Source organism: Dissoconium aciculare (assembly GCF_010015565.1).
Source record: "Dissoconium aciculare CBS 342.82 unplaced genomic scaffold K489scaffold_1, whole genome shotgun sequence".
Classification (NCBI taxonomy): domain Eukaryota; kingdom Fungi; phylum Ascomycota; class Dothideomycetes; order Mycosphaerellales; family Dissoconiaceae; genus Dissoconium; species Dissoconium aciculare.
Window position 1 is genome coordinate 481252 of NW_022984951.1, and position 23156 is coordinate 504407.

The 23156-nt window shown below is 52.9% G+C and overlaps 6 protein-coding genes across 6 annotated transcripts; 4 read left to right on the top strand and 2 right to left on the bottom strand.

The window, feature by feature from the left end:
• Positions 1-256: 256 nt before the first annotated feature.
• Positions 257-2851, bottom strand: K489DRAFT_366238 (uncharacterized protein; the record flags this gene model as incomplete). The annotated part of the gene is made up of 1 exon (XM_033602749.1): positions 257-2851. The coding sequence occupies one exon, from the start codon at positions 2849-2851 to the stop codon at positions 257-259; it is 2595 nt and encodes an 864-aa protein (XP_033464071.1).
• Positions 2852-4037: 1186 nt separating this feature from the next.
• K489DRAFT_375123 (uncharacterized protein) lies at positions 4038-7049 on the top strand. The gene has a single exon (XM_033603617.1). The coding sequence runs from the start codon at positions 4239-4241 to the stop codon at positions 6822-6824; it is 2586 nt and encodes an 861-aa protein (XP_033464072.1). The 5' UTR covers positions 4038-4238; the 3' UTR covers positions 6825-7049.
• A 270-nt stretch (positions 7050-7319) lies between these two features.
• Positions 7320-9078, top strand: K489DRAFT_375124 (glycosyltransferase family 69 protein). Its single transcript, XM_033603618.1, has one exon. It carries the CDS (start codon positions 7421-7423, stop codon positions 8705-8707), a length of 1287 nt encoding a protein of 428 aa, XP_033464073.1. The 5' UTR covers positions 7320-7420; the 3' UTR covers positions 8708-9078.
• A 2176-nt stretch (positions 9079-11254) lies between these two features.
• Positions 11255-12709, top strand: K489DRAFT_375125 (uncharacterized protein). Its single transcript, XM_033603619.1, has 2 exons — positions 11255-11597; positions 11658-12709. The coding sequence occupies exons 1-2, from the start codon at positions 11508-11510 to the stop codon at positions 12375-12377; spliced, it is 810 nt and encodes a 269-aa protein (XP_033464074.1). The 5' UTR covers positions 11255-11507; the 3' UTR covers positions 12378-12709.
• Positions 12710-15012: 2303 nt separating this feature from the next.
• Positions 15013-17644, top strand: K489DRAFT_4868 (uncharacterized protein). The gene is made up of 2 exons (XM_033608669.1): positions 15013-15547; positions 15615-17644. The coding sequence occupies exons 1-2, from the start codon at positions 15230-15232 to the stop codon at positions 17283-17285; spliced, it is 1989 nt and encodes a 662-aa protein (XP_033464075.1). The 5' UTR covers positions 15013-15229; the 3' UTR covers positions 17286-17644.
• Positions 17645-18470: 826 nt separating this feature from the next.
• K489DRAFT_405789 (uncharacterized protein) lies at positions 18471-19529 on the bottom strand (the record flags this gene model as incomplete). The annotated part of the gene is made up of 1 exon (XM_033607184.1): positions 18471-19529. One exon carries the CDS (start codon positions 19527-19529, stop codon positions 18471-18473), a length of 1059 nt encoding a protein of 352 aa, XP_033464076.1.
• Positions 19530-23156: the final 3627 nt, after the last annotated feature.

Below are 23156 nucleotides of genomic sequence, written 5' to 3' on the forward strand. Positions count from 1 at the left end.
ACATGCTCGCTGTGGCAATGCATACAACAAAAGTCCACCCCAAAATTCCCCTTTACAAAGCCAATCGCGCAAAACCTGGACCAAAGTACCCTCGTTGAAATGGTCGTTGCAGGTGCTCTCCAGGAGATGCAGGGAGAGGGATACTGCAACGTTGACCTCGGCGACCGCGATGATTTGATCGTGTCGCACAAAATCTGACCGTTCCTGGGAAACGCTGGAAGTGATACCAAGATGTGTGGTAGGTCTTTGCTTCACTTCAGGCCGTACCCATATGCTTCTTCTCCTTGGATAACTCCCTCTCCAGCTTCAACACGTCCTTCTCCTGGGTACGAATCTTCTTTCGCAATTCGCGCATGTCCTTGCGGTGCTGTTTGGAAGGCGCGCCATCTCGTTCGGCGATCTTCAGACGCTTCCGGAGAGCTTTCAGCAGGCCTTGAGCACGATCGACGGCGCGAACGGCAGTTTCGATGTGCGGCGAGGTGGTTTTTCCAGAAAGTTTGATGGCATCATCGCCGTTCGCAACCATACCTGTCGTCGAACTTGATTCTTCAGCGTCGTCTCCAGCATCCTTGCTCGCGGCTTGATGGCGGAGGACGTTCTCGAGTCTCTTGAGTGTCTTTCGAGACTTTCTCAGCGATTTACGTGCTGCTGTGCGGACCTTGAGAGCATCCACCTTGGCCTTGACGACTTCAGAAACTACACTGACGAAGCGCATGAATCCCTGCTGCACGAGAACACAGTCTTTGGTGATTGTCGCAATAGTCATGTTGCTGGTTGCCAACACCTGGTCGCAGACAGCGATCGCTGTGTCTGCAATGACTTGCAGGTCACGAGTTACATATCGGGCCACATGTGTGGTGACGTTGTGGGTAGCAGCAATGCTTCGCCCGAGCTCGACGACGAATTTCTCGCTGATGCTCTGCGCCGTGTGTCTTATGACGGCTAAGTCTTTGCCGACAGCTTTGCTCACGTCTGTTCCAACTTCTTGATATGTGTGAAGTTGAAGCATTCGGTTGCCGAAGTTGTGTGAGAGATCAATGTGTAGATGTGGTCTCGCAGTGGTCATTCTCAAATTGATGGTGCCATGAGCCTCTTTTGGGTCCAGGGTCACGCAATGTACCCCATCGATCAGCTCCGTTATGTTAAATTGAAGGGAATTCTCACCACTGCGATTTACTATCACAGTCTGGATTTGTGGAAAGCGAGTTTGCCCAGGGAGAGAAAGCAGGATGTAGTTGGGCGGGAGTCCCTGATATCGCACGTCGGTCGCGCATGCCGGCTGGGTCAGCTCATGACCGAGCACGACCATAGATGTGCATCCCTGTGGTGGTTCAGGGAGCAGATGGTCAATGTTGAAAGTCTTAGCGACCTGCGAGACGAAGGGTTCTCGGGCCAAAGCTGTCCCGAGTGCATTACGTCGAGCGACATTTGCAACAGTGGCATCGATGGGTCGAAGTGTCAATGGCCACGTTAAGCAGGCCAGGAAGAGGAGAGCAAAAGTCAAGTAGCTTGGTTTTAGCATGCTGTTAAACAAACTCGTTTTGCGACTTTCACGCATCTTTCGAGTGGCTGTGATCTTGCGAGTGCGCTTCTGAATCTCTCCAAGTTCCGCGGCATTTGTGAAGTCGTGAACATGAACCGCGCGACCTTGATCGACCTCCCGGGCTAGCACTGCCATGTTGGAGAACGAACCAGTTGTGAAATTTGAGCCGAGCACGACAAGCATTGGAAGACTGCATTGCTTGACAGCATCTGAGGCGATTCCGAACCAGGAGTCAAGTGTCCTGAATCCCTGTTCTATGTAGAATACAACAATGTCGGGCATCTCGAGGTCGACTTTGCCATCGCTGCCAATGGTGAACAGTGTGGACAGAGTGCCTTCAGTATCCTGCACGCGCAACTGGAAAGAGTGATCGCGGCGCTCCTCAGCACCCACACAGTGTTGAATCGTAGCCGAGACTCTCTCCCCGTTGTACACTACCATGGAAGTGGATAGGCTAATTCCTGAAGGGGTCTCCGGAAGCCGAGCGACTGTCCAGTCCGAAGGCTGGTTTGTATTGTCATCCAAACCTGCGGCAACCTGTACGCAAATAGACTCGAGCTCTTCTGCAGATGTCGATATGTCTGATACGAATAGCATCTGCTTTGCGCGTTGCGACCCCTCCGCCCTGGGTGTCATAGACGATGGCTTTGGACGGCTCGCGGACTGATGCAACGCTTGCCTCCATGTGCTCTTGAAGGTGGTTTCTGAGGACGACTGACGTGGTGTCTCCAAGTCTTCTGAACTGTAGCTATCGATCAGATCGTTCGCTGTCTGGGACTCGCTGGGCGTTGACTTCGGGAGCGGTTGGATGACCTCTGGATGAGGTAAGTGCGTTGATGATATATCGTCTGACTGTTGAGGATCTGTCAAATCGGCGAATGATCCAAGGATCGAGGAAGCAACGGACTCGTCGACATCTGAACCTATCCGTGGGCTGAAGGAAATGTGCTCTTGATCGTTCGAACCAATACTCGCGGTGTCGTGATCATCGTTCGAAATTTCCGACAAGTCATCAATCATGTCATACTGCTCGTCCGACGTGGGACTCCTCTGTGTTTCAACCATGACCGCACGTGCTCCTGGGGGATCATGTGCGGATGTGGTGAGTCGGGATTGAGACTGAGTGCATAGATCAGGCGACTTCAGGTGTGCCGTGGAGCCGTCGGTGTCGAGAAGTGGAAACGACAGACGAACGTTGGGGATATAATCCGATGACGGCTCAGCGTTCTTGGTGGTATTTGGTGGGGACCTTTGCACTCGACCGGTCAGTGGCTTTCGTTTCGACTCGTGCGAGTCCGAACTATCCATGACTTGGACGTTGCGGACAGAGAGGCAAGCAGATCAGCTGTAGCAAGCGACGAAATGGTGCACAGGTTGAATAAGAACAGCGCTGTGATCAGTTGAAGAGAAGGCCGGGTATTGCCCAACTCGTAGATTGATTTGGTGTTCGGCCAGACACGCGAGCAAGAGTACAGGCAAGTGCTGCCTAGATTGAGACGGCCTCACCTTTGGTCCGCAGGGTCTCGTGGAATCAAGAGCACGGAAAGACTGAACACTGTCAGACTTGAAGAGGGATGACTGCCACCGCGATTGTGAGGCTGAGAAAGCGGCAGAGGTGATGAATGTCGTGGTCTGGAGTGCGATGGGCTAATGATGGGAAGCGTGTCGCGCAACAGACGGGATGAGTCGAGTCATCAATCAGCTCCTGCTACATACAATACAATACAGCTCGAGCTGATTAGAGCCCAAGCAGCGCCTGGAGGTGGAGCTTGTGATGCCAACCACGGAAGCTGGAGAGCTTCAGAGATCACGCGCGTACGACGGAGGAATCGGAGAGTGGAGAATCACCCTCTGAACCTAGGCAATAAGTGTAGAAATTCACCAGCATGTATATAACGAAACCCAAACAGACAGGAACTGGATTACAGGAAGCAAACGGCAGCGAATAGGTCACGTCACGTCCCTTTCCCTCCAGGGCTTTGTTGCGTATGTGCTTGTCGTGTGCCGCAGATCTCAGATGTACAGAACTGCTGCCTGGTGGGAATCACAGTGGTCGTCCCACGGGTGTTTTTGGATGTTGGAATGGGAGGGCGGAGGTGATATGCATGCCTCCAGTGATGAACAACATAACCACCTCTGTGCCTACATACTACATACTGCAGCTTACTTGATACTAGGTAGTTATATAGATAGTAATGTACAGAGTGCCCGGGATCAAGAGATGCCCCTCGTCGATAGAGTGCGCGCGATAAGGGCAGCCAGCCAGCGTAACGCGTCGCGATTCCTCGGCCTCTTTCGGACGCGTTTGGGGCAATTATGATCACAATCCATGGATTATTAACACCTGCCCAGGTGCCCGGGTGGGCGTCTCTGGATTCTGGATCGTGCAGGTGAGCTTCCGTGAATGAATCCATCAATATGCAGGGCACGTGACTGTCGCGGGGCTGACCTCATCATCGTGCCATCTGCAGGTGCAATCAACTTTCAGGGCCGGCCAGGGCAGAGCTGGCGCGTGCGCGTGTCTCGGATTTTGCTTACTGATGATGATGATGATGATGATGATGATGATGATGATGATGGTGATGAAGATGATACCTATGCCAGGTGCGTGATGAATCGGCTATCAAAGACTCAAGCACGAATTCCCCGATGAGATATCGACCGTCGACAATATTCTCTTGTTTCATGGACCTGCATGGCCGACCGCCGCGGAATTCTCATTCCGCTCATCATCCTCTGCTGGATCATCTTGGCTCCTAATGCCAATCGCACGCCGATCGGTCCATACGAAGGGCGGCGCATCGAGGACGCAATCGCCAGTGAGCAGGTCTCATTGGCTGTCTTGCGCAATTCGACATGGAACACAACACTCGATCTTGAACATTCACACTTGAACTTGACCGGACTCGAGCCGGACCGAGGGTATGCCTGGAAATCTTTGTCAAAAGTACAAACGCGGGTTCAGGAGCATTTGAAGTACGCTTTGGGGGAATGGGGTCTACACTCGCTGGGAGCGGTTCCCGGGAAACCGAATGCGATACCTTTGTATGCCAACATCACCGGCCATGTGCGCGGAAGATGGCAAAGGTCCAAACTCCAAGAGGAGCTCATGATCCCGCAGCTCAATTTCTCGGAATACGCGACCCCGAATCCATTCGGTCAGACCACAACCCCTCCATTGTTCCATCGCAACATTACAGGCCAAGGCGGAGATATCGCCATCCGGCTCAACGATGAACGCTCAGACATTCCTGAGCAGCCAGGGAGTGCGTTGGGCAGATTAGCCGATATCAGCATGCAGATGGAAATCACAGACACCGCAACGCATGAACAGTGGGATATGAAACTCTATGGGGTACACTTCGTCGATGTCGGGCAGGCGATTCTGACAACGACGAGCGACAAGTGGGCTGGGATCTTTCTGCTACCGCATCTAACATTGTCGGAAAAGACATTCGCAGGCGCAAAAGCTGTCCTCAACCGTACTATACCTCGCGTGATCGAACGACAGATCAACGGCAAGTTGGATGCCCTGAAACCTTGGGCTGCGACCAGCGAAGCGACACACGAATCGTTCTCTCAGCCCGCGTGTGACTTGATCGTTTATTTGCAACAACTGAGCCCCGTGACGAACGAACAACTCTCCTCAAGTGTCGTCTCATTCCTCGAGCGCGAAATGCGCTTCCCGACTGGTGCTATATTGCCCAGGGCGCCCGACCTGCGATTTTCCATGATTGCCTTGTCCCCCGATTGTGGGTTCGTTCTGGAATCGAAAGGACCGCCCGATGATGCCCGACAGGACAATAATCATCTGGTCGGACCCAAGATGGAGGTAGAATATCATCATGGTCGACAACATCTTTTGCTATTTACCGTGACCTTGGCGCTACAGGTTTGGTTGTTGATGCGGCAGATGCACGAAGCAAACACGCCCTCCACGCGCAGCCGAGTCAGCTTCTACACAATCGCGATGTTGGCTCTCGGTGACGGCTTCACAACCATGACTTTTCTTCTACTCAGCATGTTTGTGCCAGGCTTATGGATCAATCTCGTCGCAACATCGTTTCTTGCTTTCAGCAATGTTTTCTTGTTCGACATGCGCTTTCTGATGGATCTGTGGGCTGTGCAAGCGCCGGAACGTGCTCGACGCGCCCGTGAGCAGGCCGAAGCTGCACGGCGACGCAGAGAAGAGAACGGTAGATCTTCACCGCCTGCGTTGTCCGAGTCTGTAGCACACAACGATGTCACCGCTGCTGCAAACCCGTCCGATCCGAGTGCGACGTCGGCACCTTCAGATGCTTTGCCTACTACCGGATCTCTGCCATTACCAGTCACAACAAATCGTCCAGGTCGACTTATCGACACTGGAGCTTTACCTATCTTCGTTCCTGCCGATGGCGACACGACTCCCGACATGGCAACTGATACGGCTGATGTAAACGGAGCTGGCACGGCAGCTCCTGACACTGGCGAGCCACGTTCGCCGAGCTTCGGCTCCCTCTATACTCGATTCTACCTGTTGCTCCTTGCAATTCTGTTCCTCAGTCTCAACGCGTCAGCATGGCCGTCGCCTGTCAGTCGAACCTACTTCACTCTGCAATCTCTCGCCTACCTTAGCTTCTGGGTCCCACAAATCTTCCGAAATATCAATCGCAATTGCCGCGTTCCCGCGTTGACTTGGGAGTTTGTCGCCGGCCAAAGCATTTTGCGACTGGTGCCCTTTGCATATTTCTTTGGCTACAGAGGAAATGTGCTATTTGCCGACCCGAACTGGTTTAGCTTAGCACTCATGGTCCTGTGGGTATGGGTTCAAGTTGTCCTGCTGGTCTCTCAGAACCTGTTCGGACCTCGTTGGTTCTGGCTCGGATCCGCTCCACCCGCTTTCGATTACCATCCGATTCTACGAGAAGACGAAGAAGGCGCCACGATGCCCATCGGCTTCTCACAGGCCGCAGCTGCGGGTGCCCCGGGCGTATCTTCGGTGCCCTCGACCCCAAGTCTGGAGAGAAGGCAATCGTCTTTCTCAATCACGAAGGATTCCAAGGGGAGCGGCAAGCGGATCTTCGACTGTGCGATCTGCATGCAAGATTTGGAAGTGCCGATCGTGGAGGCTGGCGGCAGCGCAGCCGATGCCTCTCTCGGCGGCAGCGCCGGGCTGCTCGCGAGGAGAATGTACATGGTCACGCCATGTCGGCACATCTTCCACAGCGCGTGTTTGGAAGGGTGGATGAAGTACCGCTTGCAATGTCCGATTTGCCGCGAGACGCTGCCTCCTCTTTGAGCGAAGGCGATGACCCCTTGGATCAGAGGTAGAAAGGGCCTCCTTACTAGAGGTTTTTGTTTTCATGGTTGTACGCTATATTGATATATTTCTATGGTCGGTAAAAGTTTCACGTTTGAATTTGATGTCCAGGATGGTACATGTGCGAGGGCGGCCAGCCGCAGTGGTAATAGTGGTGAATACCACAGTCTCATCAATTATGAAATGGTCATGCTTCTCTTCAGATGTGACTGTCATGCTCCGACCTCGAGCAGTCGTGTATGACTTGCCACTTCAGTGGTTCCGATCACGACTGTGAATAAATGTGAACCACCTCTTCCAAACCAACGTAAGCTCGCTACTGAAACATGAACAACTCATGTCAGTTTTGATGTGTGATGTATCAACTGTTCACTTTGATGTGATGACAAGTTGCGGATGTGGTCGTGGCGCAAAGCATCCACCTCCGGCTTGCGCGCCGCGTCCAACGTTCGTTCGCTCCACCGCGCGGCATCCATTCTTAATGTCTCCAGCCCGCGAAAAGATCATATCCATCATCGCGACATGTGTCACAGTATTATCAAGGCCGATACGTCATAAGATGTGAGCGGTCTGACATGGCCTATAGCCCAAAATATCGCCCCCGTGCGACAAATGCCAGGAGACAATCTACTCAGCAAAACATCGCCCTCTTCCTCAGGCGTGCTGGGCGCGTGGTCGGCCTGATTGCGATCATTTGGACGTTCTTGGAGGTTCTGTTTGTCCGACGTGCATTATCGCGGCAACCGGAACCAAGTGGCTACGAGTACGACCTCGGCACGGAGACGATCCTCCTCGTGGGCATCCATTGGAACAGTGAGAAGATTTTGCGGAGCCATTGGAATCAGGCTGTAGTAGATACGGCCAATGCCATCTCACGCGGTGGTGGTGATGTATTTGTCAGTGTACTGGGAAGTGGAAGTTCAGACGGCACAGAAGCGGCCTTGGAACAGCTGCGAGAGAAGCTCACTGAACGGAACGTTCCTCACTTGATCACCTTCGACGAGACCACTCATCTCGATGAAATCAGCAAAACTCCTCAAGAGGGCGGGGACTGGATCATGACGAAGCGAGGCAAACTAGAGCATCGCAGGATACCCTACCTGGCCAGATTACGCAACATCGCCCTACAGCCTCTGTATAATGAATCCATGACCGACATGACCTTCGACAAGATCGTCTTCCTTAACGACGTCGTCTTCAACGCCTTGGACGTCGCCAATCTTCTCGGTACCCGCGATGGAAATTTCGCTGCCGCATGTTCCCTCGACTTCTCGAAACCACCTTCGTTCTACGATACCTTCGCCTTTCGAGACGCCGAGAGCGGCAACAAGCTCATGAAGAAATGGCCATTCTTCCGCGCCCGCGCCTCTCGGCAAGCAGTCAAGGCTAGCCACGCCGTGCCCATGAAGAGCTGCTGGAACGGCATCGTAGCTATGGATGCCACGCCTTTTTATCCCGATGAAAACGGCGCGGCCCTGACATTTCGCGGGCTACCTGCCAGTCTCGCGAAATCTCACCTCGAAGCTTCCGAGTGCTGCCTCATCCATGCGGACAACCCTCTTACGGAATCAAAGGGCGTCTGGCTCAATCCTGCCGTCCGTGTGGGATACACTGGGCCCGCCTACGAAGCGGTCAATCCTTACAGGGGAGCGCTATGGATGTCGTCCTGGGGGATTGTCCATGGAGCGTGGAAGAATCGCTTGCTCCGCTGGACCACAACTCAGTGGTTCAGAGATCGAGTCGTCAATAAGCGACTTGCAGCCTGGCGGCGAAAAGCGCCAGAGACAAACATTGAGCCTGGCGCGTTTTGTGTTATCGATGACATGCAAGTCTTGACGGAGAAGGGTTGGACGGCCGTTTGAAAAATCAAGCTGTCATCGTGTGAATCTCGGTACATCCCCAGATGACCACCCAGCTTGACCACAATGCGATTCTTCGGAGGATCCTCCAACTTGAAACCTCCAATGTTGGAATTCAGTATCGGATTAGTCATCGGAGGAGGAGTCTACCAGGTTAGTCATCAAGGTGATGAAAGAGCTTATAGGTAATTGGAGTGCATTGATTCGACCGAGTCTTGTAGGCACTGAAGATCCGAAGACTCAGGCCGTTGTAAGATACTGATGAAGCAAAGACTATACCAAGGCGTAGCTGAGACAGTCTAGTAGCATGAGTGGTTCAGTGGCTCATTGGCTGGGAGATGTCCCTTCAATATGTGAACACCTAGTAATCATCCAACTTCGTGCCCATAGGTTGTCGACTTTACGTCTTACACAAGGCAGGGAGCAACAAACGCGACACTATGCTTTCCCAGCAGGCTTTAACACCAGCCTCGATTTGGTGACTTCTGCTTCTATGTTGAGCCGCCGTCCAGCCGGAGACCGCTGAAACTCGATCTGATCGCATCAAGCTGTTTGCTCTGCTTGTGATATCGGCCGGCTGCAAGCCTTGTGAGGATCCACCATCGTAGCCGCCCTCCAAACCCCCAACTCTCGGGCTCATTAAAATTCCACATAGACGCATATTCGAAGTAGATTGGATAGTAACCGGCGTAATCCCAGTCGATAAGCCATGCATTCCCCGATGCGTCAACCATAATGTTACGAGGTGCAAGGTCATGATGTGTCAGTACAAAAGTTTCCACTTCAATATCCGATGAGCCTTGTAAGTTTGCTTAATCCTGAAAACTTTTTTTGTACTCCTGCCTGATGGATCGGAAATCCGTCCAGAAGGCCAGAAAATTCACAACATATCTGACGGTCGCTCTTGCCGGTAGCCCAAAATGGTCTTCCAACCAGAATGACCTACAATTTCCTGTGACTAGAGATCCGGCACTGTCCGAAGTCTTCGACCGCAACAAGGAAATAAAACGGCGGAGCTGAAAGGCCAGGCGAATGGATGAGTACCAGCCTAAGCGAGACCAAGCATCTTACAAGGTGCTCCCCTCGACTCGTTCCATAACAAGGTAATCCCTGCGTTGACACTGAACCGACCGTATCGTTCGAAGAGTTCGTATTTCGAGGCTTCGAGCAAGTTCTGTTGTTTTCATGACATCGCTGAGGCAGTCTGGCGTGTAAGCTTTAGCCAGAAATCGCCGTGACAGAAGGACGATTCAATCTTGTGTAAGCCTCGAAAACTGCGAGATTAATATCTGAATTTCAGCATCTGACCCATGCAAAATTATTTCGTCCACTGGTGCGACATCTTTGTCCTCAGGCATTTTTACTTTTCCACCGTCATACGGAGGCCGGACCTGACGGGGCACTTCAGCATTTGAAGGAAATCGAGTCGACGTTCAACTCTACATTTGAGGTCGAAAGTTGCAAAGCGAACAGACACTGTGTTAGTCATCAACAGATCACGGGATTAGTCATCGGAGTGTCCTCGCTTGCGATTGTGTAATTCGCAGGGCAGTACAAGGCGAACCATCGTTTCACTTTGCAGAACATGTCTTCTAAATTGACGTACGGAACGTCGAGCTGGAATAATTGTTTTTTCGAGCTTGACAGTCGCCTCGCGCCCGGTCGTATGTGTTGCGATCGCACCAGACGGAACGGAAAGCTCGAGTCCGGCGAGCTCAATGACGAAAGTAAATCAAGCAGTACACGGAACCTCGAGACCGAAGGATGATGAGAAGTAATCAAAGTATCCTTACACATGCCGCGAAAAGCTCACTTGTTGCAATGATTGTCACGATTGCGTCGTGTGCATTGTGTAGCTTTTCGCCAGCCGCCCGTCCGATTTGACCGATTGCTGGTACCGGTAGCAGTCTGTGGAGTCAGCTCGGTATAAGATGCACAATGATGGAGCAATCGCAGCCAAGATGGCGCAGCATATTGGCATGATGCTTGTGGCGCATCGATGGTCGAACCTAGAAACATGGGACACTGGCCGGCTACGAATCTCGCTAAAATTTTACGAACGGGTACAGAGGCTATATGTCTATCTGGTGACATCGAGCGCCGGGATCATGATTGATGATTGTCTGGGCGACGATGACGTCCCACGTTCGCGTCTACAAACACACAAAGCAGGAAATGGGCGACGCTAAATTTCAAGCCTCCATGTAAATCGGGCATCGTCGTGTCCCGGCGCATCGAAGGCCGCAGTATGTATCGCAGTGCCGGCCGCCATGAAAGCCATGCGATGTGTTCTTGCATCCACGTCGATCGCTCAGACGAACACAAGATGTTTAGAAAATGATTGTCAGCGAATAGATCACTAAGCGCTGCTTCCCATTGTTGCTATTTTGAAGAATGTAGATCCGCCCAAAAATCTCATTCATTTACGCATTCCACAGAAGCTCGAGGAGGGATTGGTATTCCGGGGCGCGTGCACGGGCGTCTCCGCGTTTCATCATCATCGGGCGGGCGCGAACTTGACCGGCGACTTGCACGCGACACCCTCACATCAAATTCCAGATCATTGGCACAAACGTTCCGCGTCTATACTCTGGTATTGGACTGTTCCGGCCAAAGCTTGCGCGCCGGCGCTTTCATTCCAACTTTATCGTCGTGGTAATCCATATATACATCGTCACCACAGCTACCTGCCGCCCTCCACTGTCGATTCATTTTTCCGTTCGACTCTCTATCAGCATTACACCATAGAACACTCATCGCCAGCATCTTCTATACTCGCAGTTGTCAATCGACTACCGACACAATGGCTGCTGCAGTCGGCAAATATGCCGCCAACAAGTTCCTGAAGAAGCAGATGGCCCAGTACAAACACAAGGATGTCGAGAGCGATTACGTGAGTGCTGCCCGTTCTGGGAGCCTTTGGTATCGCCAGCTAATCGGTCGATTCCGCTAGGATCCCTACTTCGCCATGATCCCCGACCCAAAACGCCCCGGCAAATTCAAGAAGGTCAAGAAGCAGATTCCCGCCTACATCTCCGAGAAAGACGCCATGATCCTCGCATCATGCCGAAAGATGGCCTATCGATTGGACATGTCCCTCTTTAACCTTTTCGGAATGCGCTTCGGATGGGAATCCGTCATCGGCATCATTCCCTTTGCAGGAGACGTGTTCGGCGTGGGCATGGCCATAATGCTCTTCAAGAAAGCCAATGGGGTTGAAGGTGGTCTCGACAACAACATTCGCATGCGCATGATCCTCAACATCCTCCTCGACTTCCTCGTCGGCCTCGTGCCTTTCATCGGCGACTTGGCCGACGCCGCGTTCAAATGCAACACGAAGAATGTCCGATTGCTGGAGCAGGCCTTGGACAACAAATACAAGCCGGGCAGCCAACGCACTGACGAGCGCGATTTCGCCGGTATGAGTGCCAGCGAACGGAAGAAGAACCGCAAGTCGGGAATCTACCTTGCCAGCGACCCTCCGCCAGCCACCGTCTTCGATGACAGCGACGAGGAAGAGCTCCACCCTCATGCCGCACCTCCCGCTGCCGCTGCACCAGGCGCGACCGCCGCTACCCCTGCGAAGACCGGAACAGCGGTCCCGTATGATTCCCGGGCTCCCAAGCCCAACACTGTCGTCCCACCCCAGAACGGTCAGACCGCAGCACGATGATGAGGACTTTCCGTCTATCATAATGGGAGGGAAAGACAAGTTGATGAAGGAGAACGCTGAAGCGAATTCAGTCGACTGATGAAAGGCGATGACCATGCTCATCCAGGATGAGGGAGTGGAAGAAAAAGTACATGGTGTGAATTTCCGCGACATTCATATGCTGCGGCTTTTGTATTTTGGCACTCGTACATAGATACCCTGTTTTGTCCGTACAGTACGATTATAATGTAATGTCCGCTCCGACCCATGAGAGCCGCGCGCCGATTTGACCATTCCTGTTCCGACTCGGCAATGCAACAGGATAGACGACCATATCACGATGAAATTCCGGGAAATTGGATCCTAAGATGTTCAGCGATATATACCCGCATTGGTTACCGTATAGTGTAGCCTATGGTGGCAATCGATATGGAGGTTTCTTCATTAGCAACACCGTTTGAAGACGGACCTGGAAATCTGCCCAGCGGTCCAGCCAATCTCACATTATGTGCACACTACATTTCGGTCGTCCAAGAACGAGTCTCTGTCCCTGTTTGAACGTGAATGAAAGCTAGAAACACCTTGCTACCGAGCCGGGCAGCTCGAAACACGATCCGGTGCCGCCCGGAGGAGAAAGTCAGAGTTGACACCCTCAACACTAAAGTATACGCCTCGGATTTCCGTGTCTACGCTGTGGTCTATCGAAGCACTGCTTCGCTCCGCCTTACCTTTCGCGTCGGCAGACGTGCTCCGAGTATGTGGTTCGTGGTCGAAAATCGTGAGGCAGGACGTACACGGGCCGAGTCCGATATTCCGTATTGAGGCTTCTCTCGCACATACTAGGAGCCAGGCAAGGACAGGCATGATGTAATGCACTCTCATGAGCACCGGTCAATCTTCGCCTTGCCTGTAGCATCGGCAGAGCTTGCTGGCATCTCAATCCAACTGTAAACGGTGTTCGATTACCTGGAGGGGGATAGGCTTCACAGCCGTCGTCTCCCATCGACATTTCGACACCGCACGCATTGCGCTTCAGCGCACTTCCGAGCCCGGTGATCCACCTGCTCGGATCCATCGAACACTCGCGCCTGAGAAATCCCTTACTGGATGGGTCTCTAGAAACTCTGTTCATGTGCTCGTGGACATTTCTCCTTGCCCAGGTGGATATGGTTCACCCGGCGCGGGCCGTGGTCGCGCCGTCGCGTAGCACGACGACATTGAGATGGAGGTGGACAATTGCATATTCATGGCCGTCTGGTGTACTCGATGACAGTTTCATGGGTCAAAACTTGTTTGGCGGCATCGAACCTGTCTGGGTCGAAAGGCCGTCGGGTCGGACTGCAGCATGCGGGCAGTTTTGATGCTCTGGGATAACTGACCCTCACCATCGTCGCGTGAGTCTTGGAGGCTGTCTCGTACGATCGCCCCTGAATCAGTGATGGGATATGAATGATCATGTATCTTGACACCAAAGTGTTACGATATGATGTCTAGTGCAATGGGTTGCATATGTCGCTTGGACCATGTCATCTTGGAGGGAGAAGTCTCCCGGTGAAGCCCTCTTTGGGGCACGCTAAGATGGTCAGCATGAGGACATACAGCCAACACAAACAAGACGCTGATAGAATACAGGCAGTACTTCTCAGATTGATGCCTGGGATTGCAAGGCAAAAGCGACGAAAGTAGTGGTGTAGGTGATCCAACAATTCTGGGCGTGTCACAGAGTCACCCATGTCAGAGCCGGCCTCCACTGTGCTCCACCGGCATGACACTCTCGCTTGAAACAACCCGTAAAGTTGTGTTGAGGTCGTACACGCCAGACCATCCGCATATCAAGGGTGAATACTGTCTTAAGAGGGCAATACGGACGCGGTCAGCCACTCTCCGATGGACTTCCAGGGGCGACAGACACTTCGTTTCGAAAACTCGATGCAGTCTAAACTGTCCACCTCGATGAGTTGAGTCAGATGAGTTTGCTCTCGAGCCATACAATGATCGCGCCCTGTGCACAAGCCTGAAATGTTGCATCAATCACACCGGCAAGCGCCTTGACAATCTTGGAGCGTGAGAGCCTGTGAGCGGATCCTCCCGTCCCTCCTTCGGAGGAAGGTGTCTATCATTTTCATGCAAGGGCAACACCATCTGCAACGATACATCGATGTTGGGCTGGTACAACATGCCGACAAGAATCAGTTAGCAAAAGCACTTCGCGTGAAAGCAAGTTTCCGTTGAGCTAGAAGCAGCCGTCAGGCAGCTGGTTGGAAATTGATGTACTTGGAATGCCCCGATTCGGTCAATACCTAGACGGAACGGCCTCTCATAACTGTGCCAGGGATGCTGTGATACTATACGACACAGCGCCACGTCAAAGATTTGCTCGACACGATGATTCGAATCGCACGCAGTTCCTCCCAGGTTCGCTGTCAGACGCGTCCTAGGGATACACAGGCCGTTATCCGTCAAAGTAGTCATCACCGACTGGCAATCTGACATGGAGTACTCCTCATCGTGTAGCAACAGCACAGCGTAAAGCGTGGCGGATGTTAACAAGATTTACCATTCCAGGGAGAATCGCGCATATATCCCCTCCTTCGTAAGACATTCGTACGTCGACGATCTTTCACTGACTCCCGCTCGAATACAACATGAGAGGCCGCAAACTATCACGCTTTAATTGCTCGTGATACTATACTTCGTACCGCTCAAGCTCCATGCGAGAATATGTACTTGCTCAAGAGCTTCATCTCAGCTGCCAGGTCACAGTCGTGTACCTCCGTCGGATTGACAAAATATATGCGAGTCTGCTCCGCAAATGCTTCAGCCAAAAAACCCACCTTCTTCCCCTTTCTTGACAAAGTTGAATTGCGGCAATCATGGATGCATTTTTCCAGCAATTCAAAAACCTTCGCTCTGGTGTGATCATGCGAGATGGGAGGGTCTCGACATGGACAATCAGAGAGCATCGGAACGATCCAATCGTGTTTCTTGAGAAGTTGATGATCAGCTCCATGAACTCCTTGACTGATGACTCTGGATGGCAAGCGGCTGTCCACGAGGACGAAGACCTTTCCGAGAAGCTTCTTCAGTGCGCGCGCATGCTCCCATTCTCAGACTATGGTGGACCGAAGTACGGCTTCACCCAGCCTAGTGGGACCCCACACATTCTGTTTACATCAGAAATGGTGAAGCATGTACGTATTGTTCATGAACAGTGTGTTGACCACAGTCATTACGATGCTGACAACATTGGTCGCTCAGTGTACCCTGGAGTTGCAAGACTACGCCGTGCTTCAACAGCGTCATGGGTTCCTACCCGCGCTCGATGCTGGCAGAAGTACAATTCTGAAATCTGACACCCTCATTTCTGAAGCGATCAGAAGCACACTGGTCGATGCGGCTGCTGTTTTGGAAGCTTCGACGGAAACACAGACAACAATCCTCGATCTCATCGATCCGTGGATGTATTGCTTCGATGCGACACTATCTCAATTGATCGTGGGTCACACGATCCCGTGTGCTGATTGTGTGGCCTACGTCGGCAGGGGCTTCATACTGCCACCTGATCCGCTTGAGGAAGTCAAAGTCTCGGCTCTGAGAGGGGCCAACAGCGAGAGTGCTGTCCATTACAAAGCGTTGCACAACGCTCGTGCCTCAAATTATTACCAGTGGCTACCCTGTGAAGTCGCGATCGACGAGCCGGATAGGGTCCGAGTGATGACCTACATCAACAACGCCCACCCCGATCATCACAGAGATCTCTACCACAGCGTAGAGTTAATCATCGCTAAAATTCTGCCAATGTGGGACAAGACTCTGGAGCTCCTGACAACCAGCCAGGAGCGACCGCTCCGTTTCGGGGATTATCAGCCAATGTATGCCTTCTCAGAAGGTGACCATTCAAGACATCAGAACGAGGCGGGTTCCGATAAGATCGAAAGGCATGACGGTGACAAGACTTGGTTTGAATGGAACATTCGTTGCAAATTGCCATCATGTGAACCGTACAGAGGCCACGCCGCAAATTGGGGTTTGGATCCGTCAATCCCGGAGATCTTTGGGATCTCGGACCTCCGCCGTCAATATGCAGACAAAGGTCTTCAGGTTTTTGTCAGGCTTTTCAATATTCATCTGACGCCCGAGCAACCAGTCTTCGCTCACGAGCCGTGGCATATGGAAGGGTTGTATAACGAGCACATCTGCGCGTGCACGTACTACTGCTACGCTTCAGATAACGTCACACAGTGCCACCTTGCTTTCAGAGACGCAGTAGACACTACAAGACTGAGCAACCTTCAAGACACGGGCATGAACTACAATTATGCGTCGTTCCTCCATCAAGTTCAGAACAAAGGCCCAGCACTGCAAGAGCTCGGCCAAGTGAAGCTGTCTCCAGGTCGCTTGGTCACGTTTCCAAACACCATATATCATCGGCTGACAGAGGTCGAATTGAAGGATCGGTCGCGGGCAGGCCATGTCAAATTTCTTGTGGTGTCGTTGGTCGACCCGAACGCGCGGATCTTCTCGACCGCCAACGTTCCGCCGCAGCAACACGCATGGTGGGCAGACCTCGTTGCGAAATACCCACGCATGGACCGTCTGCCGACCGAGCTGCAAAGCATGATCATCGACGCGAACGACTTGCCGGTACGCACTCTGCAAGTTGCTCAGCGTGTCCGGGAAGGCCTCCGTCGCTACGAAAACGACCGTCGCGAGAAAGTCGAGGACCTACTCCAGTCGAGGAAATTCGATTTCGGCCGCGGGCCACGCCAGGCCGCTCACATAGCGGCAGTCAACGCAACCCGTATTCCGGGCCCTTGGCCAGACTTCCTTTGGCCTCGACTCGAAGACGCTGAGCCGATCGTAGCGGCAGAGTCGCAATTCACAGCTTCTCGTCGCTACGTAGGCATTCGCGCACCTCCCAGAGACTGAGTGAAATGCTCGTGAGACAGCTGAGTGACTGATTCACGAAGACTAGCCTAAGGATGACGAGAACGAGGACAATGGAGAGACAGGTAAACTTGGAATAGATGTTGACGAGGATGGTTATGATTAGACGATAGCGATGGTGAAGATGATGATGATGCTGGGCACCGCTCGATGATGGACTCATCATCGCAAGTGTAACATACAGACGTTGTCTGATGGGGCAGTCATTTTCGTTCCCATACGTGTTGCAACGCGGTCTTCGCAGCACACAATTTCCACAACCATTGACTTTCACATGATCATCCAACTTTATTGAAGTTCTCTCGTCGTCACACATGAAGGCAGGAAAACGGCTCTTTTGACATATAAAAGCCATGCATCGTTCGAGTTATTCAGCAGAGCGGTGAATGCCAATAGAGAAACCAAGTCATAAATTTTTGTGTACAGAAAACCATCGCCGTTCCTCGCAACGGAGAAAAAAATTGACGAATGCCACCATCTCCATCCCATGTCTCTTCTCTATATGTCGACGCAATTGTCTCGACTGCGTCCGAAGCAGACCGATGGAGGGAAAGAACATCCCGATCTATCCTAACAAGAAAGCAGCGCTCGTCGTCGAACATCGCAAAAACAAATAACGAAAACTGGAGAGAAGAAAAAAACTCCAAAAAGCAGCTGCGACTGACAGCTGCGACTGACAGCTTTCATCTAAAGCGAAAAGCAAAGGCAAAAGCAGAATCCCAAAACGCTTGTGAAATCAAAACAATAACATCGTGTGCCGAAGCGAAGACGCGTACGAGCGGAGCAGGCTCGGCGTGATGAGAGGATGAACAAAGACTAATGACCAGAACATGCTGCGCGATTCGCTAAAATGTCATCAAAAAAAGCACGAGGGAGAAGGGGTGATGATGACATGAATCCCATGTCTGATGCAGAGAGGTCGTAGTTGGTATGATGAGGGTGCACCAGGCCGAGAGGTAGAGAGGTAGAGAGGTCGGGGCCAGGTTGTCATGGACAGATACCAGCGATCATGACGAGGCGATGAGTTTGATCGCGTGCGTTGGGAATCGGAGAGGTACGAGGCGTGAGGCGGCGTGAGCGAGCGACGATCTTGTCTTGCCAGACCGATAGCTGAGGTGAGACTGGTCGTCCGATAGGGAGTGGGGCAGAAGGAGAGGTTGTCTTGTTTCAGAAGGTGCTCCACACCATGCCGCCCTCGGAACGTGCCAGGCTGCCGACGCGCATGTCACGCGTCTTGTTCGGCGAGCCGGTCGGGATGGAGAGTGCCTTGCCATTGCTTCGTCGCCTGCTCGGCACGCCATCCTCGCCTTCGGAGTCGTCCTCCTCATCGTCGTATTCCTCCTCTTCCTCCTGCTCGCCGGCGCTCGGGCTGACGTCCGCTCGTCGCACGTTGAGCGTCCGCCACTCGTCCCAGCATCCGTTGCAGGCGCGGCTCGGTGCGCCACGGACGTGGAAGCGTGCGTGTTGGTCTAGTGGGACTTGGTAGGCGCTGTCTGCGGCACAGACGACATGGCCACAGCGTCGGCAGTGGTGACGTCGGCGGAGGTACCAATGGAAGGGCTGCTGACAGATGTTGCAGCCAGTGGCGGAGACATCGGGCTTCCAGTGCGCGGTCGTAGGAGGACCGGTGACCGCAGAGGACGAGCGCGATGTGGGAAGCGGCGGTGCGTTAGAGAAGGATTGTGAAGGAGAGGTCAGGCTCCGTCGAGGTGCAGACGGGCTGATGAGTGTTTCGCTGGAAGAGAGGGAGGATGGGAACGATTCAGCGCTGGTGGATGCTCCGGGAAGCTCCAGCGTAGGTGGAGACTTCCTTCGGTGCTTGCTGTGGCCGCTATCGAAGCTGTTCTCCTTGCTCGCCGGCGGAGTGTCGGGTGCGCGTGGTCGCGGAGGAATATCGGTAGGTCGAGCATGATGTTTGTGATCGGTAGGTCGCAGGGCAGCGGGGGTGTACAGAGGTTGACGAGGTTGGCGCAGTTGCCGAGGCGGTGCGATGTGTTGGTGTGTCTGATATGTCGCCTGCTCGGTGGGCGAGACGTTGGCTGAAGGAGGAGTCTGCGCCATTGCAGGTCCGTGGTTGTAGCCGACTCGATTGACGTATGGGTAGTTCGGGTCTGATAACGTCGGACTGGTCGAGTTTGAGACTCGTGATGTGTATATGGCGGAGGGACTGGTATTTTGCGTGTAGAGAGTCGATGTTGGTGCTACTGTAGCTGCAGTCGCGGCCATTATTGTTCACCACTGGGGATGTCAGGTTGCATGAGCGATTGATATCGCGTTCGTTGGTTGCTGACAAGTCTCGAAGTCGCACAATTGGCGATTGCAGGCGTGCAAAGATTCTGAGCGTAAGATGAACTTGCACGAGTCCGGGTCGGGATTGTCGTAGAGAGAGAAGATCGATAATTTATGACAATTAAGAGAATGTCGATCAATCAAGCATGAGGCGAGAGCAGATGGAGGGAAGTGGTTTGTTATCGGAGGCGGTCTGAACGCAGCAGCCGAGTGTGTCGCATGCGACTGGGGGACATGACGGGGTACCGATAGGTTCGTTATGGGCACAGCAGCAGCAGCAGGGCAGGGCAGGGCAGAGCGAAGCGCACATGCTAGGGACTCTCTTTCTTAGTTCCACTCTCGAATTGGGCGCGGCGCGATTGGCCGATGCACAGCGCCGTTTGATGGTGGTTGAGATGGGTGGTGGTGGTGGTGGTGTTGGTGACCTTTGGAAGCATGCGACTGATGAATGTAATGGTGGTGGGGCGAGAAGGACAAAAAGACTAGAGCGCAGGGAAGAGGATCTGACTATGCAACACTACTCTACTAGCGATGCTCCGCTACGGTGGCTAGAGATCGACTACCACAACTCTCTTTCTTCATGATTGTTGCTGTTAAGATTATTACCGCGATTCCTCAGCTTTCTTCACCACCAACCTTGACAGCACCATTACCACCGTCGACGTGTACTGATACCACCAGCGCTACCGCTTGTGATGTGCTGTAATATCACGTAGGATTAATCTTGTGCATTCGTTACGTGTCTCTGGTGCAGCGGCCGAGTCCCTTGCACCTCGACTCTATAGTCTTCCTTTGTGTACCTAGGGAATCATTATGAGGGGCCTCTAGACTCCCAAGGAGCTCACGGAGATGTCACGGTGTTTCTCATGCTTTCTGGTGGCGGTTATTCATGCCTCGGAATTTGATGCTGCGATGCAAAGCATAGGTTATAGGCTTGCCCGCATCTGGTGCTGCACCTACAGACTCCAAGGTGAGACAGCGCTGCATCTGCAAAGCTGTGTGCGTAACATGGCCGTATGAGAAGAAGGAGATAGACTGCTGCGTATACGTGCAGTTCAACACTGGACCATACTGAACCATTCCAACCGCACCGGGACAAACAAACTGACTCATGATGATGATCCAGTGCAGGATGAGTGTCGCAGATGTTGGTACCGGTCGGGGGCACTCGACAAGACAAGGGACAGGCCGGGCGCACGCGGCTACTTCGAGTCAACCAGAAAGTCTATCCACCGCTTGATCGGGTCAGAGATAAGGGCCGATTACTGTCGAATCAGAAGCGTGCAATTGCTGAGAACCTTGTAAGTCACTCTCCAGCTATCTCCATTTCCTGGGGACGTCGATGCCGTGCATGTATGATCATCATCATCTCTCTCTCCCGGCCCGTATTCCATCGTCATCACGGAACTCCAGCACCGTCATCGCCATCGTCATCATCAACATCACTGCCGTCGCAAATTTGAATCTCCTTCGGCTAATCATCAATCATCTTCCCAGGGGCACTCGCGTCGACATGCCAGACTGTCTAGCGAGAGCATGCGACACTACGAATGCACTGCCAACCACTCCACGATGCCTCATTCTTGGACTACTGTGCCTAAGACTGAGCGGCTGCATACTGGAATCTCCTCCATCAACAATAGAAACACTGGATACCTAGGTAGTCTTGTGGGCCTGCCAACCAATTTACGGCGGACAGTCCACTTGCGTCTTGCATTTCCATGATTTTCAACTGCACTCTCCTAGCCACTGGATGGGTTATTGTGATGCCTACAACGTCAGACTCGCGCATTCTCGTGTTCTTTGCTTGCTTCTTCCTATTCATGTGGGGATCTAAAATCGACGCCGGCGCCGCCTGTCCCAGCTTGCACACGTCTGTCCCGCTTGGACCACCACCACCACCACCCAGACTAGATCCTGTTGCAGAAGGCGCTCGCGCGACACTCTCCGTGCCAGCCAACCATGCCCATGGCTTGCATGGTCGCTCATATGCCGACACGAAGCAGATGATACGGCGGGTATGTGTATACGAGAATGAGTCCGAAGCATCATCGGCCGGGGACGAACTCCCAGTAGCAAATCTTTGTTTATCAGCGCATACTCTAGGCTACATGGTCAATGTCCTTCATGTATTGATTTTATGCATCTGCACTGTAGTTCCGACCTGTTGCGCAGTCTCTACCTCGAGCGTCGGCGTAGTGGCGAGGCGTGCATGTTGTCCGCCAGAACACGATGTGCAGCACGACCCGGTCCAGTTCAGCAGAGGCGGTGGTCCCGCGACTTTCTAGACTTGAGCCCTGCTCTCCGAAGCACCCCGGCACCTGCAGCTGCCAAGCCGTGACCTGGCAGCAGCTTTTTCGTCGAGACTAGTCCACCCGCATCAAGCTAGCTGCAGCCTCAAACAGGAAACCAATGGCGTTGACATTGCGCACTTGCGATGTCGCTCGCCAATCAACTCGTCGCGCAATGTCCTGATTACCAAATCGGCTGGGTTGGTTTTACTGCCAAAAAGCAAAACGCCCGCCGCGGCGAATGCAACGTTGAGGAGGTCTCGTCCTTCGAGTTTCCAAACTCTAGATTTTCATGCGAGTTCGGACGGTGATCGTATCGAGATCTGCACCATTGACCTGTGCGTTCGGCTGTTGGAAGAAATCCTCACGCGCCTCATTATCGAGAACTTCAGGGGCAAAGACATTTGACATCAATCTGTGTATGCTGCCGTACCCATTCGCGGGGAGCAATGATGGGGTACATTGTGCCATAGTCCTAAGCACGACATCGTCGAAGCGCCAATGCGCATCATCATTTATCGCTTGACCGAGGTGGATCCACTGTGGTGATGCGGTGTTCATACACCAAGGATGGCGCCGCAAGCTCGAACGGTCAGCAGAAATGAAGAACTACTTGAGGGTCCTGAACCGGCGGACGACTTCGATTCTCGTACGTACAACACATCCACGTAGGAGCACTAGCTGCCGTGATAACAGGAGCGATGCCGGCCAAACTTCCCAGCCGCCGTGTGTCTGGAGATTTACAACCATTCACATCAACTTCAACCCGTCTTTTGGGCCCGCATTCTTACCTCCCTCCTCATTTTGGCGCCTTGGCCTTGGGAAGAGCCGTTTGACATTCCATCGGCTTGTCATTTGCTGTAGACTTTAGTCTGAGCGTGAGCAGATACCACCTGGGCATAGCAGAGTCGTTCGAGAGACAGACGGCGTTTCAAGAGCAAGTGAAGACGCGCCCCGTTTTGCTTACCAAGAAATCTGGGCCAGGGTCCATCTAGCGCAGATCAAGTGGAACGTTTTCGCAGCGCCAGAAGGACCGGTCGACAAGATGAACAATACTAATTAGCTAATCGGACATTTGGTCTTCCAGGACGGAGGTTTCATTCGAAATCACCTTCCCCAATCCTCGGTCAGGTAGCCCACAATGGTCTTGTGTCTCCGCACGAGCGCTTCCGCTTGAGATTTCGGCAAGGGATGGAACAACGCGCGCCTGATCGAAACAGGAGTGTGATCGCGTGTCTCTCTCGTCACGTCGTCGCCATTCGATCTCAGTAAT

Coding starts and splice junctions, on each gene's coding strand:
- K489DRAFT_375125 (XM_033603619.1), top strand. CDS start 11,508: ATGGCTGCTGCAGTCGGCAAATATGCCGCCAACAAGTTCCTGAAGAAG. Junction 11,598..11,657: donor AGGATGTCGAGAGCGATTAC/GTGAGTGCTGCC, acceptor CGATTCCGCTAG/GATCCCTACTTCGCCATGAT.
- K489DRAFT_375124 (XM_033603618.1), top strand. CDS start 7,421: ATGGCCTATAGCCCAAAATATCGCCCCCGTGCGACAAATGCCAGGAGA.
- K489DRAFT_375123 (XM_033603617.1), top strand. CDS start 4,239: ATGGCCGACCGCCGCGGAATTCTCATTCCGCTCATCATCCTCTGCTGG.
- K489DRAFT_4868 (XM_033608669.1), top strand. CDS start 15,230: ATGGATGCATTTTTCCAGCAATTCAAAAACCTTCGCTCTGGTGTGATC. Junction 15,548..15,614: donor CATCAGAAATGGTGAAGCAT/GTACGTATTGTT, acceptor TTGGTCGCTCAG/TGTACCCTGGAGTTGCAAGA.